Here is a 15,152-nt window from a genome sequence, read left to right on the forward strand (position 1 = left end):
GGAAACATTCTCCCTGCATCTACCCTGTCAAGCCCTGTAAGAATTTTGTATATTTCAATGAGATCACCTCTCCATTGAAGTCTGGTCAATGTCAGTGCATTATAAAACCATGTATACCTCCGTAGATGCCTACTTCTCAGGCTACGTACGGTAGCATCCTATTTGCTGGTTATCATTCTTCCTCCGCATAGTCTGGATATTGAAAGTGACAAATTTACTGTCAGTCCCTGGTTTCTGTCACAGTCCCCCTGTGCACGTTCAAGCCCATTCTCTGTCTACTTATATCGTTCCTTTGGGGGTCAATGTGCTCATCTGCTATTTGTTTCCCAAGTTTATAACAATTCAAGGTAACATTCGCGCCACAGAAGTGCCAGGCAATGACTATCTCCAACAAACGCGAGTCTAACCACCTCCCCTTGACATTCAACGGCATTACCATCGCCGAATCCCCCACCATCAACATCCTGGGGGTCACCATTGACCAGAAACTTAACTGGACCAGCCACATAAATACCGTGGCAACAAGAGCAGGTCAGAGGCTAGGTATTCTGCGGTGAGCGTCTCACCTCCTGACTCCCTGATGCGCTATCAATTACTCATAAAAGACGGAGAGTTAGGAGAGTAACTAAAAGGCTTTTATTAACAAAGAACAGAGCATGCCTCTTGTGGTTGACTGGTTTCCAAGAAGGCAGGGGGCTGCAGAGCAGTCACCTTTATACCTGGGCCTGTGGGTGGAGCCAGGGGCGGAGCCAGCAGAGGCATGCTGAGGCATGCCTAGATACAACAGTGTGCAACAACAACAACAGTGAACAACAATAACAGTGGTTTACCACATTCACCCCTTGTTTAAAATTGAGTCCGGCGGGGTGAAGTGTACTAAAGGTTCATGTAAGTAAGTCTATCAGGTGGCCTTGTATGCCGTCCTGATCGTCGTGGTGGCGGCGGTGATGGTGCAGCATCCAACGTTGAATCTGGCGTCTCATTGAGTGGTTGGGTGGTCAATGACGGGTCCTGAGGCTGCGGCATGCCGTCTACCGGGGTTGGGTTGTGGGTAGTGGTGGATGGCAATGGTAGTGTTTCAGGGGCACCCGAAGGTGCGAGGTCTTGTATGGAGACTGTGTCCTCCCGCAATGGTAGTGTTTCAGGGGCACCCGAAGGTGCGAGGTCTCGTATGGAGACTGTGTCCTCCCGCCCGTCCGGGTACGCTACGTAAGCATACTGGGGGTTGGCGTGAAGGAGGCCCACCCTCTCGACCAGGTGGTCCGTTTTATGGGACCTCACGTGCTTCCGCAGTAAGACGGGTCCTGGAGATGTCAGCCATGTCGGTAGCGAGGTCCCCGATGTGGACTTCCTGGGGAAAGTGAACATTTTTTCATGGGGGGTGGCATTGGTGGCCGTACAAAGCAGTGACCGAATGGAGTGGAGCGCCGCAGGGAGGACCTCCTGCCAGCGAGAGGTCGGAAGGCCCTTAGATTTTAAGTTTAAGAGGACGGCCTTCCAAACCGTCGCGTTCTCTCTTTCCACCTGGCCGTTCCCCCGGGGGTTGTAGCTGGTGGTTCTGCTTGTAGCAATACCTCTCGTGAGCAGGTACTGACGGAGTTCGTCGCTCATAAAGGATGAGCCCCGGTCGCTATGGATATAGCTAGGGAAGCCGAACAAGGCGAAAAGGTCATTCAGACATTTAATGACCGTGGTACTGGTCATGTCTGGGCACGGGATGGCAAACGGGAAACGGGAGTACTCATCAATTATGTTGAGGAAGTACACGTTGCGGTCAGAGGAGGGGAGGGGCCCTTTAAAATCGACGCTCAGGCGCTCGAAGGGGCGAGTGGCCTTGATCAGGCTTGCTCTGTCTGGCCTATAAAAATGCGGTTTGCACTCGGCACAGATTTGGCAGTTCCTGGTCATGGTCCTGACCTCCTCGATGGAGTAGGGCAGGTTACGGGATTTGATGAAGTGGAAGAACCTGGTGACCCCCGGGTGGCAGAGGTCATTGTGGAGGGTCTGCAGTCTATCAACCTGCGCGTTGGCGCATGTACCACGTGATAGGGCATCTGGGGGCTCATTGAGTTTCCCAGGCCGGTACAAGATATCGTAATTGTAGGTGGAGAGTTCAATTCTCCACCTGAAGATCTTGTCGTTCTTGATTTTGCCCCTCTGATTATTATTAAACATAAAAGCTACTGAACGCTGGTCAGTGAGCAGGGTAAATCGTTTTCCGGCCAGGTAATGCCTCCAATGTCGCACCGCTTCCACAATGGCCTGGGCCTCCTGTTCGACAGAGGAGTGTCGAATCTCGGGGCCCTGGAGGGTCCTTGAGAAAAAGGCCACGGGTCTCCCCGCCTGGTTAAGGGTTGCAGCTAGGGCGAAGTCGGATGCGTCGCTCTCCACTTGGAAAGGGATGGACTCATCCACTGCGTGCATTGTGGCCTTCGCAATATCTTTTTTTAATGAGAGTGAAGGCTGCACATGCCTCTGCTGTCAGGGGGAAGGAGGTGGACTTGATGAGGGGTCTGGCTTTGTCTGCATAGTTGGGCACCCACTGAGCATAGTAAGAGAAAAACCCTAGGCATCTCTTCAGTGCTTTTTGGCAGTGGGGGAGGGGGAGCTCCATAAGGGGGCGCATTCTGTCGGGGTTGGGGCCGATGACTCCGTTCTCCACTACGCAGCCAAGAATGGCGAGGCGCGTGGTGCGAAACATACATTTGTCCTTGTTGTATGTTAGATTCAGCCGCTGGGCCGTACGGAGGAATTTCTCTAGGTTAACGTCATGGTCCTGCTGGTCGTGGCCACAGATGGTGACGTTGTCTAGATAGGGGAAGGTGGCCTGCAGCGCGTTCTGGTCAACCATTCGGTCCATCTCCCTTTGGAAGACCGAAACCCCATTGGTGACGCCGAAGGGGACTCGGAGGAAGTGGTAGAGACGACCGTCAGCTTCAAAAGCTGTGTACTGGCGGTCCTCAGCCCTGATGGGGAGCTGGTGGTATGCCGACTTCAGATCAATCTTCGAGAACACCCAGTATTGTGCTATCTGATTGACCATGTCAGATATGCGGGGGAGTGGGTATGCATCTAACTGGGTGTAGCGATTGATCGTCTGGCTGTAGTCAATAACTAGGCGCTGTTTTTCGCCAGTCTTCACTACCACCACTTGTGCTCGCCATGGGCTAGTGCTACCCTCAATAATCCCTTCCTTCAGGAGTCTTGCTACTTCGGATTTAATGAAGCTCCTATCCCCGGCACTGTACCGCCTGCTTTTGGTAGCGATGGGCTTACAGTCGCGGGTGAGGTTAGCGAACAAGGGGGGGGGGGGAGACTTTAAGCGTGGAGAGGCTGCAAATGGTGCGCGGCGGGCGATTTAAAAGCTGCTGGCTGCAGACTGTGAGTGGGGGGAGGGGTCCGCCATACGCTAATGTGACACTTTTAAGGTGGCACTGAAAATCCAACCCCAGTAGAACGGCAGCGCAGAGATAGGGCAGGACAAGAAGTTTAAAATTTTTGTATTCTGTGCCCCTTACTGAAAGGGTCACTACACAGTAGCCACCGACGTCTGCTGAATGGGATTTGGAAGCCATAGAGATCCGATGGCGCATTGGCAGGACCGGGAGAGAATAACCGCGCACCGTGTCGGGGTGGATAAAGCTCTCCGTGCTCCCGCTGTCGAAAAGTCAGGTAGTGGCACGGCCGTTTACCGTAATGTCCATCATGGACCTGGACAGTTGGTGAGGGAGAGATTGGTCCAGCGTCACGGAGGCCAGCGTATGGTCGAGCGAGTCGCTGTGGTCGTCAGACGAGGCGGTGGAGGCGTCCAAGATGGCGGACAAAATGGCTGCGCCCATGATCCCGATCCCCACGCGGCTGGAGGTGTCCAAGATGGCTGCCCCCACGGTTCACACGCGGCGCTGCTGGCGTTAGCGGTTTTACCTTTGCAGGCGCTGACGTAGTATCCTTTCTTCCCGCAGCCAGAGCAGGTAGCGTTTTTCGCCGGGCAGCGTGCTCTGGGGTGTTTTGCCTGGCCACAAAAGTAACATTTCGGGCCCTTGGACATCGCTGCAGCAGTTGGTGCCGGGGGTCCCATGACCCAAGGTTGCAGCGTCCACGGTGCGGAGCGGTTAGGGGAGAATGCGTCCATATTCCGGTGGGCCGCGTCTAGCGAGAGCGTGAGGGACACTGCCTTCTTCAGGTCGATTTCACCGTTCTCCAGCAGTCTCTGCCGGGAGTAGTCAGATTTGAGGCCCGCAACGAAAGCGTCTCAGATAAGTCCCTCCGCGTGTGTCGCGGCCGATACCTCTTTACACTCGCAGGCTCGGCCGAGTATCTGTAGTGCCCGTAGGAATGCCTCCAACGATTCCCCGGACTGCTGTTTGCGGGATCTCAGGAGGTGTCTGGCATACATAGATACATAGATACATAGAAGATAGGAGCAGGAGTAGGCCATTCGGCCCTTCGTGCCTGCTCCGCCATTTAATGAGATCATGGCTGATCCTTTAATTCAGTATCCCGTCCCCGCCTTCTCTCCGTAACCCTTAACCCCTTTTGCCCGTAGAAATATATCTAATTCCCTCTTAAATATATTTAATGAGCTGGCATACACTGCCCTCTGTGGCAATGAGTTCCACAGGTTCACCACTCTCTGAGTGAAGAAATTCCCCCTCATCTCTGTCCTAAATGGTTTAGCCCTTATCCTTAAATTATGTCCTCTAGTTCTGTTCTCACCCGCCAAGGGAAACATTCCTTCTGCATCCAGTCTGTCTAGACCTGTCAGAATTTTATACACTTCTATGAGGTCCCCTCTCAATCTTCTAAACTCCAGTGTGTACATCCCTAAACTACATAGTCTCTCCTCATAGGTCATTCCCGCCATTCCTGGTATCAGCCTGGTGAATCGCCGCTGCACCCCCTCCATGGCAAGAACATCCTTCCTCAGATGAGGCGACCAAAACTGTACACAGTACTCGAGGTGTGGTCTCACCAGTGCCCTGTACAGCTGCAGCAAGGTATCCCTGTTCCTGTATTCTAACCCTTTTGCTATGAAGGCCAGCATACCGTTTGCCTTCTTGACCGCCTGTTGCACCTGCATGCTCGCCTTCAGTGACTGGTGTACAAGAACACCCAGGTCTCTCTGTACTTCCCCCTCTCCCAATCTATTGCCATTTAAATAATAATTTGCCCTCCCGTTCCTGCACCCAAGGTGGATAACTTCGCACTTGTCCACATTATAGTGCATCTGCCATTTATCCGCCCAATCGCCCAGTCTGTCCAAATCGCTCTGGAGCTTCCTGGTCTCTTCCTCTGAGCCCACCCCCCCTCCTAGTTTAGTGTCGTCTGCAAATTTGGAAATGCTGCATCCGACTCCCTGATCCAGGTCATTAATGTAAATTGTGAACAGCTGGGGGCCCAGGACAGATCCCTGTGGTACCCCACTTGTTACTGCCTGCCATTCAGAAAATGAGCCGTTTATTCCAACTCTCTGTTTTCTATCTGACAGCCAGTTCCCTATCCACGCCAAAACTTTCCCCTTTATCCCATGAGCCTCAATTTTCCATGCTAATCTTTTATGTGGGACCTTATCGAAGGCCTTTTGGAAGTCCAGGTACACCACATCTACTGGCTCTCCCCCATCTATTCTACCAGTTACTCCCTCAAAAAATTCCAATAGATTAGTCAAGCACGATTTACCCTTTGTAAATCCATGTTGACTCTGTCCTATCCTGTCCCCATTTGCTAAGTGCTCCGCTATTTCATCCTTAATGATGGACTCCAGCATTTTGCCCACAACTGATGTAAGGCTTACAGGTCTGTAATTACCTGCTTTTTCCCTACCCCCCTTTTTGAATAGTGGGGTAACGTTAGCTACCCTCCAATCCATCGGCACTGTTCCCGAGTCTAATGAATTCTGAAAAATCATCCTTAGTGCATCCGCTATCTCTAGGGCCACCTCCTTCAGTACCCTAGGATGCATGTTATCAGGCCCTGGGGATTTGTCCACCTTCAATCCCTTTAGCTTCCTTAACACCATATCCTTAGAGATATTGATTTGCGTCAGTTCCTCCTTTGCCAATGTCCCTATTTTTCCCGATATCCCAGGGAGGTTTTTTGTGTCTTCCTTCGTAAAGACTGACCCAAAGTATGCATTTAGTTGATCTGCCATTTCCTTATTTCCCATTATATATTCCCCCGTATCTGACTGCAATGGACCAACTTTGGTTTTCACCAGTCTTTTCCTTTTGATATACTTATAAAAGCTTTTGGAGTTAGTTTTTATATTTTCCGCCAGCTTGTTTTCGTAAGCTATTTTGCCCCTCTTGATTATGCCCTTTGCCCTCCTTTGCTCTATCTTAAACTGTTCCCAATCTTCCGCTCTGGCGCTTTTTTTGGCTATTTTATACGCCCTATCTTTGGATTTTATGCTGTCTCTAATTTCCCCTGTTATCCACGGTTGAGTCACCTTTTTAGATTTCCTTTTATGCCAGATTGGTATAAACAATTTTTGCAATTTTGTCATTCTATCTTTAAATGTTTGCCATTGTTTATCTACCTCCAGTCCTCCCAGGAACGTTGTCCAATCAGACGTATTTACCGGGCATGTGTATTGTCCTTTTAGCAGATCGATAGCCGCCGTGTAGGTAGTTGCGTCCTGGATGAGCGTGTAGACTTGGTGGCCCACCTTGGAGGCCAGGATTTTTAGTTTGTTTCCATCTAGTGTCACGGCTGAGGCTTCCAGGTAAGCTTCGAAGCAACGCAGCCATTGTGCGAACTTGGTAGACGAACCCGCCTCTTGAGGGTCTAGGTCCAGGCATGTTGGTCTGAGGGCATGCAGCAGCGCCTGCTGCTCAGCGTTTGGTGCCGTCGTTTGCTGCAGCGCCTGCTGCTCAGCGTTTGGTGCCGTCGTTTCCTGCTGCTCAGCGTTTGGTGCCGACATTTTGTTTTTGTTAATAAAATTGATGCGCTATCAATTACTCATAAAAGACGGAGAGTTAGGAGAGTAACTAAAAGGCTTTTATTAACAAAGAACAGAGCATGCCTCTTGTGGTTGACTGGTTTCCAAGAAGGCAGGGGGCTGCAGAGCAGTCACCTTTATACCTGGGACTGTGGGTGGGGCCAGGGGGCGGAGCCAGCAGAGGCATGCTGAGGCATGCCTAGATACAACAGTGTACAACAACAACAACGGTGAACAACAATAACAGTGGTTTACCACACTCCCCAAATCCTTTCCACCGTCTACAAGGCACAAGTAAGGAGTGTGATGGAATACTCTCCACTTGCCTGGATGAGTGCAGCTCCAACAACACTCAAGAAGCTCGACACCATCCAGGACAAAGCAGCCCGCTTGATTGGCACCCCATCCACCACCTTAAAGATTCACTCCCTCCACCACCGGCGTACCATGGCTGCAGTGTGTACCATCTACAAGATGCACTGCAGCAACTCGCCAAGGCTTCTTCGGCAGCACCTCCCAAACCCGCAACCTCTTCCACCTAGAAGGACAAGGGTAGCAGGCGCATGGGAACAACACAACCTCCAAGTTCCCCTCCAAGTCACACACCATCCTGACTTGGAAATATATCCCCGATCCTTCATCGTTACTGGGTCAAAATCCTGGAACTCCCTCCCTAACAGCACTGTGGGAGCACCTTCACCACACGGACTGCAGCGGTTCAAGAAGGCGGCTCACCACCACCTTCTCAAGGGCGACTAGGGATGGGCAATAAATGCTGGCCTTGTCAGTGACGCCCACATCCCATAAACTAATTTAAAAAACCAGATCCAAATCATAACCATCCCTCAACCAACACTGTCACAATAACCCGAGAAAATCATTCACGTACCTGCGCAAAAAACGATGCCCCATTCAAATACTCTGCAAAATGGTTTACTCAATGGGCCAGATTGTGCTGTCAAAATAACGGTGAGGCTAATGGTGCACACCGTTATTTAGGCGTCAATGGTACCAGTTGCACGCGAGGTGCTTTGGGAGATCCGGAGAGATGCGTTTAGGTACAATATCAAAATAATATAGAAAACATAGAAAAATCGGAGCAGGAGTCGGCCATTCGGCCCTTCGAGCCTGCTCCACCATTCAATATGATCATGGCTGATCCTCTATCTCAATACCATATTCCCGCTCTCTCCCCATACCCCTTGATGCCTTTTGTGTCTAGAAATCTATATCTCCTTCTTAAATATATTCATAATAAATCTATCTGGTCAAAGTTGATCTGCCGTCCCTAGTCGCTCTCCTGCCACAGGTTTGAGGATCGTGTTCGCGAGCAAAGGAACTTGTGAATGAATTCCCTCTAACAATGTACACTTGTTCATTGAATACAATCTGTTTTGAAATGATATTCACACAAAAAGGAAACATAAGGATACTCGGCGTTAGAAAATCGAATTAGAACTGGATAGACAGAGAAAAGATTACATACCCTTCAAGCACCACTTTTATGTTCTAGGCATAAAGAATGGAGGAGGTTAGAGGTCTTGGAGATGGAAATAAACAGTCAAGCAGTTAAAATTCAAACAGATTCCAATGGGATCGGCTCTACCTCGATATATTAAAATGACATTTATATCTCAATTAACAAATGCTCCCTCTAGCATTTTTTTTCTCCCTGCATGGTCCCTTTAAATTTGCCGCACCGGCAGCAGCGTCCAGCACGGGACCTCCTGATAGGTGCACGGCCTCACGCCCGCGCACCTTAGGGGGAAACATCGATTCCAACACTATAGAACCCACTTCCCCACCCTCGACCATAGTGTCCTCAGCAATCCTAGTCGAAATGATCCTAACCCTACCCGGGCCCTGTTCTCCTAAACCCTACCCAGACTAGATTATCCTCAGAGCTGCCCGAGACTATTATTCTCAGCTTCACCTCGCACTACGTTGCGCTCAGTCCCTGTAATTTATTCAACAGACTTCGGTCCATAATATTCTCTTCCAGGCATCAGTGCGAATTCCATTTCCCCCTCACCCCGTCGCAATACGTCTCGCGAATGATAATGTAGCCCCTTCCACTGACTCCCCAGCACGTGCGGTGACTGTCCCCTTTCCAACTCGTACTCTGACGCACTGTCATTCTGTTTGACCTTTGGTTGGCTCGGCCCACGTTTTGACCTCCGACCGCAATCACTTCTGATCTGCAAGCTTCCGTTCTGCCCACGGTCTCGGCTGCAACATACTTGCCAGTTCTGCCATGTCTCTGAAGCGTTATCCTGATGTGGGGGGCAATTTGAACCTAACTCCGCCCGTCAGGAAACATAGAAAAATCGGAGCAGGAGTAGGCCGTTCGGCCCTTCGAGCCTGCTCCGCCGTTCAATATGATCATGGCTGATCCTCTATCTCAATACCATATTCCCACTCTCTCCCCATACCCCTTGATGCCTTTTGTGTCTAGAAATCTATCTATCTCCTTCTTAAATGCAATTGATGCAGAGAGGATGGAAATCTAGAACTCGGGGGCATAGTTTCAGAACAAAGGGTCGCCCTTTTAGAACCGAGATGAGGAGGAATTTCTTCTCTCAGAGGGTCGTAAATCTGTGGAATTCTCTGCCCCAGAGAGCCGTGGAGGCTGGGTCATTAAATACATTTAAGGTGGAGATAGACAGATTTTTGCAAGGTAAGGGAGTGAAGGGTTATGGGGAGCGGGCAGGGAAGTGGCTTTGAGCCCAAGATCAGCCATGATCTTATTGAACGGTGGAGCAGGCTCGAGGGGCCAAGTGGCCTATTCCTGCTCCTATTTCTTATGTTCTTAAATATATTCAGTGACTTGGCCTCCACTGCCTTCTGTGGTAGAGAATTCCACAGGTTCACCACCCTCTGAGTGAAGAAATTTCTCCTCATCTCAGTCCTGAATGTCCTACCCCGTATCCTGAGACTGTGACCCCTCGTTCTAGACCCCCCCAGCCAGGGAAACATCCTCCCTGCGTCCAGTCTGTCGAGCCCTGACGGGGATCGGGTGCGATGCTGCTTTTACTCCCCCCTCCTTCACCGCGCCCCGATTTTCTTGCCGTTGAGCTCAGTGGAGAGTAATATCAGGCGGGGTTGCAAAGACCGGCGTTCCGCCCGATCCCGTGGGAATCCCGCCTGGCAAGCTCGGTTCAAATTAACCCCATCACGTCAGCGTCCCTGGTTCCCCCTGCGTGAACAATGCTCTAAAATGTCAACCACTCCCTACCTTAAGTAATTCCGTCTCCTCCATGGTCAGCCTCTTCTGTACATCTGCTATTCGTTTGTTCATCCGGGCACTCTCCGTCGAAATTGACTTCACGTTTTCTTCCAGCTGCAGCAAGACGCTGTCTTCCTTCATTTTAATCTTCCCCAACAGCAGCTTCTCCTCGTCACGCAGATACTGGCGAAGCTTGGCAAATTCAGACTCGACGTTCCTCCGAATATCATCGGCTTGTTTCTGTGGAAAGAAAGCCCCGCTGTCACAAATCCGGAGAACAAGACCTTCCCAAGTACAGGAAACTTTGTGATATCCGGCACCGACGGGACCAAGCTGTTGCCGTCCCATCAAAACTGCCGGACAAACCAGCGCTAATGTTGAAACATACGGAGATTTTGAGCTCCGTATCTGGCAACAAACCCTGTTGCTTAGCAACAGCTTCTAAACAGTCGGCCATACCTTGCAAGCGTCTCTGTAGCTAAGCAACAGCTTCAGCGAGACCTTGCAGAGCCTGACTGGTGAAAAAAAAGCAACGAAAAGAAAAAAAACCTAACGAAACGGCTCCTGATTTTTGCCGGTGGCTCGAGCATTCCGGACAGTTAACTTCCGGATAAACCAAAGTTTCCTGTAAGCCAAGGAACCAGAACCTTCTCCCTGACAACCCTTCACTGCTGGTCAAGTCTAAGTCCTCCCAAAACTTTAATATTGCGATGGAATCGAAGAATCTCTCTCGTACCTCTGGAGCGAGACCATGTCTGTCCTCAGATAGGGAGGGGGCTGTGGCTCACCTTTAGCTTCTAAGCTTTCTCTCATGGCAACTTACGCTATTTTATCCACACTAGAATGCACAATTTCCCACCGCCCCTCCACCCTCACCTTGAACTTTCCTTTCTTGGAATTACGACATCAACACGTTCTTCCTAATCCCTGCATCTTCTACGTCCTCAAATATTTAAGAAGGAGATAGATAGATTTCTAGATGCAAAAGGCGTCAAGTTGTATGGGGAGAGAGCGGGAATGTGGCATTGAGATAGAGGATCAGCCATGATCATAGTGAATGGTGGAGCAGGCTCAAAGGGCCAAATGGCCGACTCCTGCTCCTATTTTTCTATGTTTCTAAATGAAGACTACTTGCTCAGTCACTTAATCTAACTGGCCGGGCAGGAATCCTACCGGATAGGGAGGAATGCCAGCTTTACACCCCGCCCAATATTAGTTTCCATTGACTTCAGCCCACTCATCTCTTACTGATTTGCCCCTTTTGTTTTCATTTCCAGCCTACACAATAGCCCTTGGCCCTCCACCTCCTTTTCTCGGTGAGCAAGGTGGAGCGCTTGTCGTCCCGGTAACCCGGCTGTGTGCCCACCACCTGCACACCTGCACAGCTGGTCAGGTTAATGCCTCACCTTCAGCTTAGTTATGTTGTTCTGTTGACTGGTCCTGCAGCTGGAGATTTCATCCACTTGCTTCTTGAGGAGGTCCAGCACAGTTTGCAGCTTTCCCTGAAAGTATTATTGGATGGTTATAATGGCACGCTGTCCTGAGACAGAATGGGGTCGATTGCCACCTTGGCCGCCTGGGCGTTAAGCATCGCCGGTGCGGGGAGAACAAATTTGGGCGGGAGGTGCTGTAACAAAACACCCCCCGGCCTCCCCACCCCCCTTGGATTTTCCTTCCATTGAAAGACAGACTTACATTTATATAGCGCCTTTCGGACCACCGGATGTCCCAAAGCGCTTTACAGCCAATTAAGTACTTTTTGAAATGTGGTCACTGTTGTAATATAGGCAACGCGGTGGTCAATTGGCGCACAGCAAGCTCCCATGATATAAATGACCAGATGATCTGATTTAGGTGATAATGGTTGAGGGATAAACATTGGCCCCAGGACACTGGGGAGAACTCCCCCTGCTCTTCTTCAAAATAGGATCTTTTGCATTCACCTGAGAGGGCAGACGGGGCCTCGGTTTAACGTCGCATTGGAAATGCAGTACCTCACTCCATCAGTGCTGCACTGGGAGTGTCAGCCTTGATTTTGTGCTCAAGTCTCTGGAGTGGGGACTTGAACCCACGACCTTCTGACTCCGAGGTGAGAGTGCGGCCCACTGAGCCAGGGCTGACTCCGAGTCTGGCCGGCTCTGTAAGGGGTGCGCGATGCCCTCCACCAGATTGCCCTCTCTGTGCTTAAGGCAGTAAAGGGGAAAGTCACTCCCATGTTTCACAAGGCAAACACAACAGAGTAGAAACAGCCAGCATGGCACCATCTTTCATGTAACAACAGAAAATGCTGGAAATACTCAGCAGGCCAGGCAGCATCCGTGGAGAGAGAAACAGAGTTAACGTTTCAGGTCTGGGACCCTTCATCAGAACTGGTAAAAGCTGGAGATGTAACCGATATTAAGCAGGTGCAGACACAGTTGGGGCGGGGGGGTAGGAGGGGAAGAAGGAATAGAAAGAACACCCTGTACTTTTGTAAGAGGCAGGAAAGATAAAATGTTGTTATTTCAGATTTCCAGCATCCGCAGTATTTTGCTATTATAACCATCTTTCATGTATTTGTTCTCGAGACCTATTGCCCAACCCTAGTTACACTGAGAAGACCTTCAACTGAGAAGTTGGTGGCCGGAAAGTGGATTCCTCAGTTGACGGAGTGGCTTTCCGGGTCACTTCAGATGCCAATAAGACTCGACTGGGACTGGAGTTACGTGTAGGCGGGTTCCCTATCCCTGAACGGCTTTAGCGAGCCGGTTGGGTTTTTACTGACAATCCAACAGCCTCCATGGTGATGTTTCTGGCGCGAACCCAGGATTTTCGGAAGTCATTTGAACTGAGGACCCCTGGGTTGCTAGCCCAGCGCCCTAAGGATTACAGTACGACACCATCATGAAGAGATTGCATGCTTGGGCTGGTCTGGGTAGGGATGACAATCAAAAGAGCGCGAGTGTGTAGAACAGATGGACTTTTCCTGAACCAAACATAAAGGGTCCAAGAAGAAGAACGGTTTCCATCTCTATCGCACCTTTCACGATCTCAGGATATCCCAAAGCACTTTACAGCCAATGAAGTACTTTTGAAGTGTAGTCACTGTTGTAATGTAGGAAACGCAGCTGCCAATTTGCGCACAGCAAGCTCCCACAATCAGCAATGTGATAATGACCAGATAGTTTTTTTTTAGTGATGTTGATTGAGGGATAAATATTGGCCCAGGACAGCGGGGAGAACTCCCCTGCTCTTCTTTGAAATAGTGGCCGTGGGATCTTTTACGTCCACCTGAGAGAGCAGACAGGGCCTCGGTTTAACGTCTCATCCGAAAGACGCCACCTCCGACAGTGCAGCATTCCTTCAGTACTGCACTGGAGTGTCAGCCTGGATTAGGTTCTCAAATCTCTGGAGTGGGACTCGAACCCACAGCCTTCTGGCCTCAACTCCCACCCACCCAACCCCAGCCAGTTCCAAAGTGTCAAGAGAGCATCTCCCAATCCCACCCAACCCCAGCAGCCGATCACAGTATCCTGAAAGAATGGAGAGATCGCCATACCGAGCTTGGCTTTGTGAGTTTTGCACGCCCAATTTTAACAGGGGAGGGGAGAGGCAAAGAAAGAAAGACTTGCATTTATTTAGTGCCTTTCACGACCACTGGACGTCTCAAAGCGCTTTACAGCCAATAAAGTCATTTTTAAGAGTGCAGTCACTGTTGTAATGTGGGAAATGTAGCAGCCAATTTGCGCACAGCAAGCTCCCACAGACAGCAATGTGATAATGACCAGATAATGTTTTTTAGTGATGTTGGTTGAGGGATAAATATTGACCAGGACACCGGGGAGAACTCCCCCTACTCTTCTTCGAAATAGTGCCATGGGATCTTTTACGTCCACCTGAGAGGGAGAGGGGGGGGGGCCTCAGTTTAACGCCTCATCCGAAAGACGGCACCTCCGGCAGCGCAGCGCAGCGCTCCCCCCCCCCGGTGCCGCACCAGGAGTGCCAGCCTAGCTTTATGGGCTCAAAGACCCTGGGAGTGGGAGTCTTTGAACCCACAACCTTCTGACTCCAAGCCGACTGAGCCACTGGCGTTCTCGCCGCCCCACATTCGCACTTTACCTTGTAGACTTCCGCGACGTCCTTCAAGGGGCTGATTTTGTGGTCCCTGTGCTCGTGCGAGACGGCGCAGACCACGCAGATGGCCGTGCGGTCGTTCTCGCAGAAGAGCTTGAGCTTCTCGTCGTGCTGAACGCAGCGCGAAAATGTGCCGTCCTTGGGCTTGAGGCTGAGCTTGCGGACGCTCTCCACCATGTTGGCGGCGAAGCGGTTGAGCCTGAAGTTCCGCTGCGGGAACTCCTCCCGGCACTTGGGGCAGGAGACCAGGTCTTTCTGCTTCTCCCAGTACTTCAGGATGCACGCTTTGCAAAAATTGTGCCCGCATTCGACCATCACCGGCTCTTTGTAGAACTCCAGGCAGATCGAGCAGATGGCTTCGTTTATGATGTTTTCCAATTCCTTTTCGGATGCCATGGTCGCCAGCAATTAATTACTTTAAAAAAAAATTATTCTTATTTTCACCCACTTGTCAGTTTCTTGCGAGTGTTTTCAGATTGCAAAGCCAATCTTAAATGCTATTCTTATTTTCACCCACTTGTCAGTTTCTTGTCGGTTTCTTGCGAGTTTTTTCAGATGGCAAAGCCTATCTTAAATGCTGAGCGATTTATCATCTGTTCCTCGTGTTTGCAGTACCTTTTTTATCTAAGATGCAAATTTCTTTAATAATATATATCATTTTTTTTTAATTGTCGTTGCTGCAATTGCTGGACTCGAACTTACTTGCTCAGGCACTGACCGGTGTCTGTGACGTCCCCAGGGGGCTGCAGTCCCCATTCTCGGCCAACAGGCGGCGCTGTGCTGGCCGGAAGCTTCATAGAAAGGCAGGAGTTGTTCCCTGGGAAATGAGTCCCTGAGTGATTGCATTGTACAGGAAGTCACAGGATAGGCACC

The 15,152-nt window shown here is 50.4% G+C and overlaps 1 protein-coding gene across 1 annotated transcript in view; it reads right to left on the reverse strand.

Annotated features, from left to right (window-relative positions):
- LOC147095729 (E3 ubiquitin-protein ligase TRIM39-like) overlaps window positions 1–14,675 on the reverse strand; it is a 43,447-nt gene extending 28,772 nt beyond the window's left edge. The window contains exons 1-4 of the mRNA XM_085974778.1: window positions 14,265–14,675; window positions 11,573–11,668; window positions 10,176–10,406; window positions 8,427–8,449 (exon numbers count right to left, since the gene is read on the reverse strand). Of these exons, the coding sequence (XP_085830904.1) occupies window positions 8,427–8,449; window positions 10,176–10,406; window positions 11,573–11,668; window positions 14,265–14,675 (761 nt within the window). The remainder of the gene's footprint in view (window positions 1–8,426; window positions 8,450–10,175; window positions 10,407–11,572; window positions 11,669–14,264) is intronic.
- Between the last annotated feature and the right edge of the window lie 477 nt (window positions 14,676–15,152).

Source organism: Somniosus microcephalus, unplaced genomic scaffold, assembly GCF_052327205.1.
Source record: "Somniosus microcephalus isolate GS21.2 unplaced genomic scaffold, FLI_Smic_1.0 unresolved_chr1, whole genome shotgun sequence".
Lineage (NCBI taxonomy): Eukaryota > Metazoa > Chordata > Chondrichthyes > Squaliformes > Somniosidae > Somniosus > Somniosus microcephalus.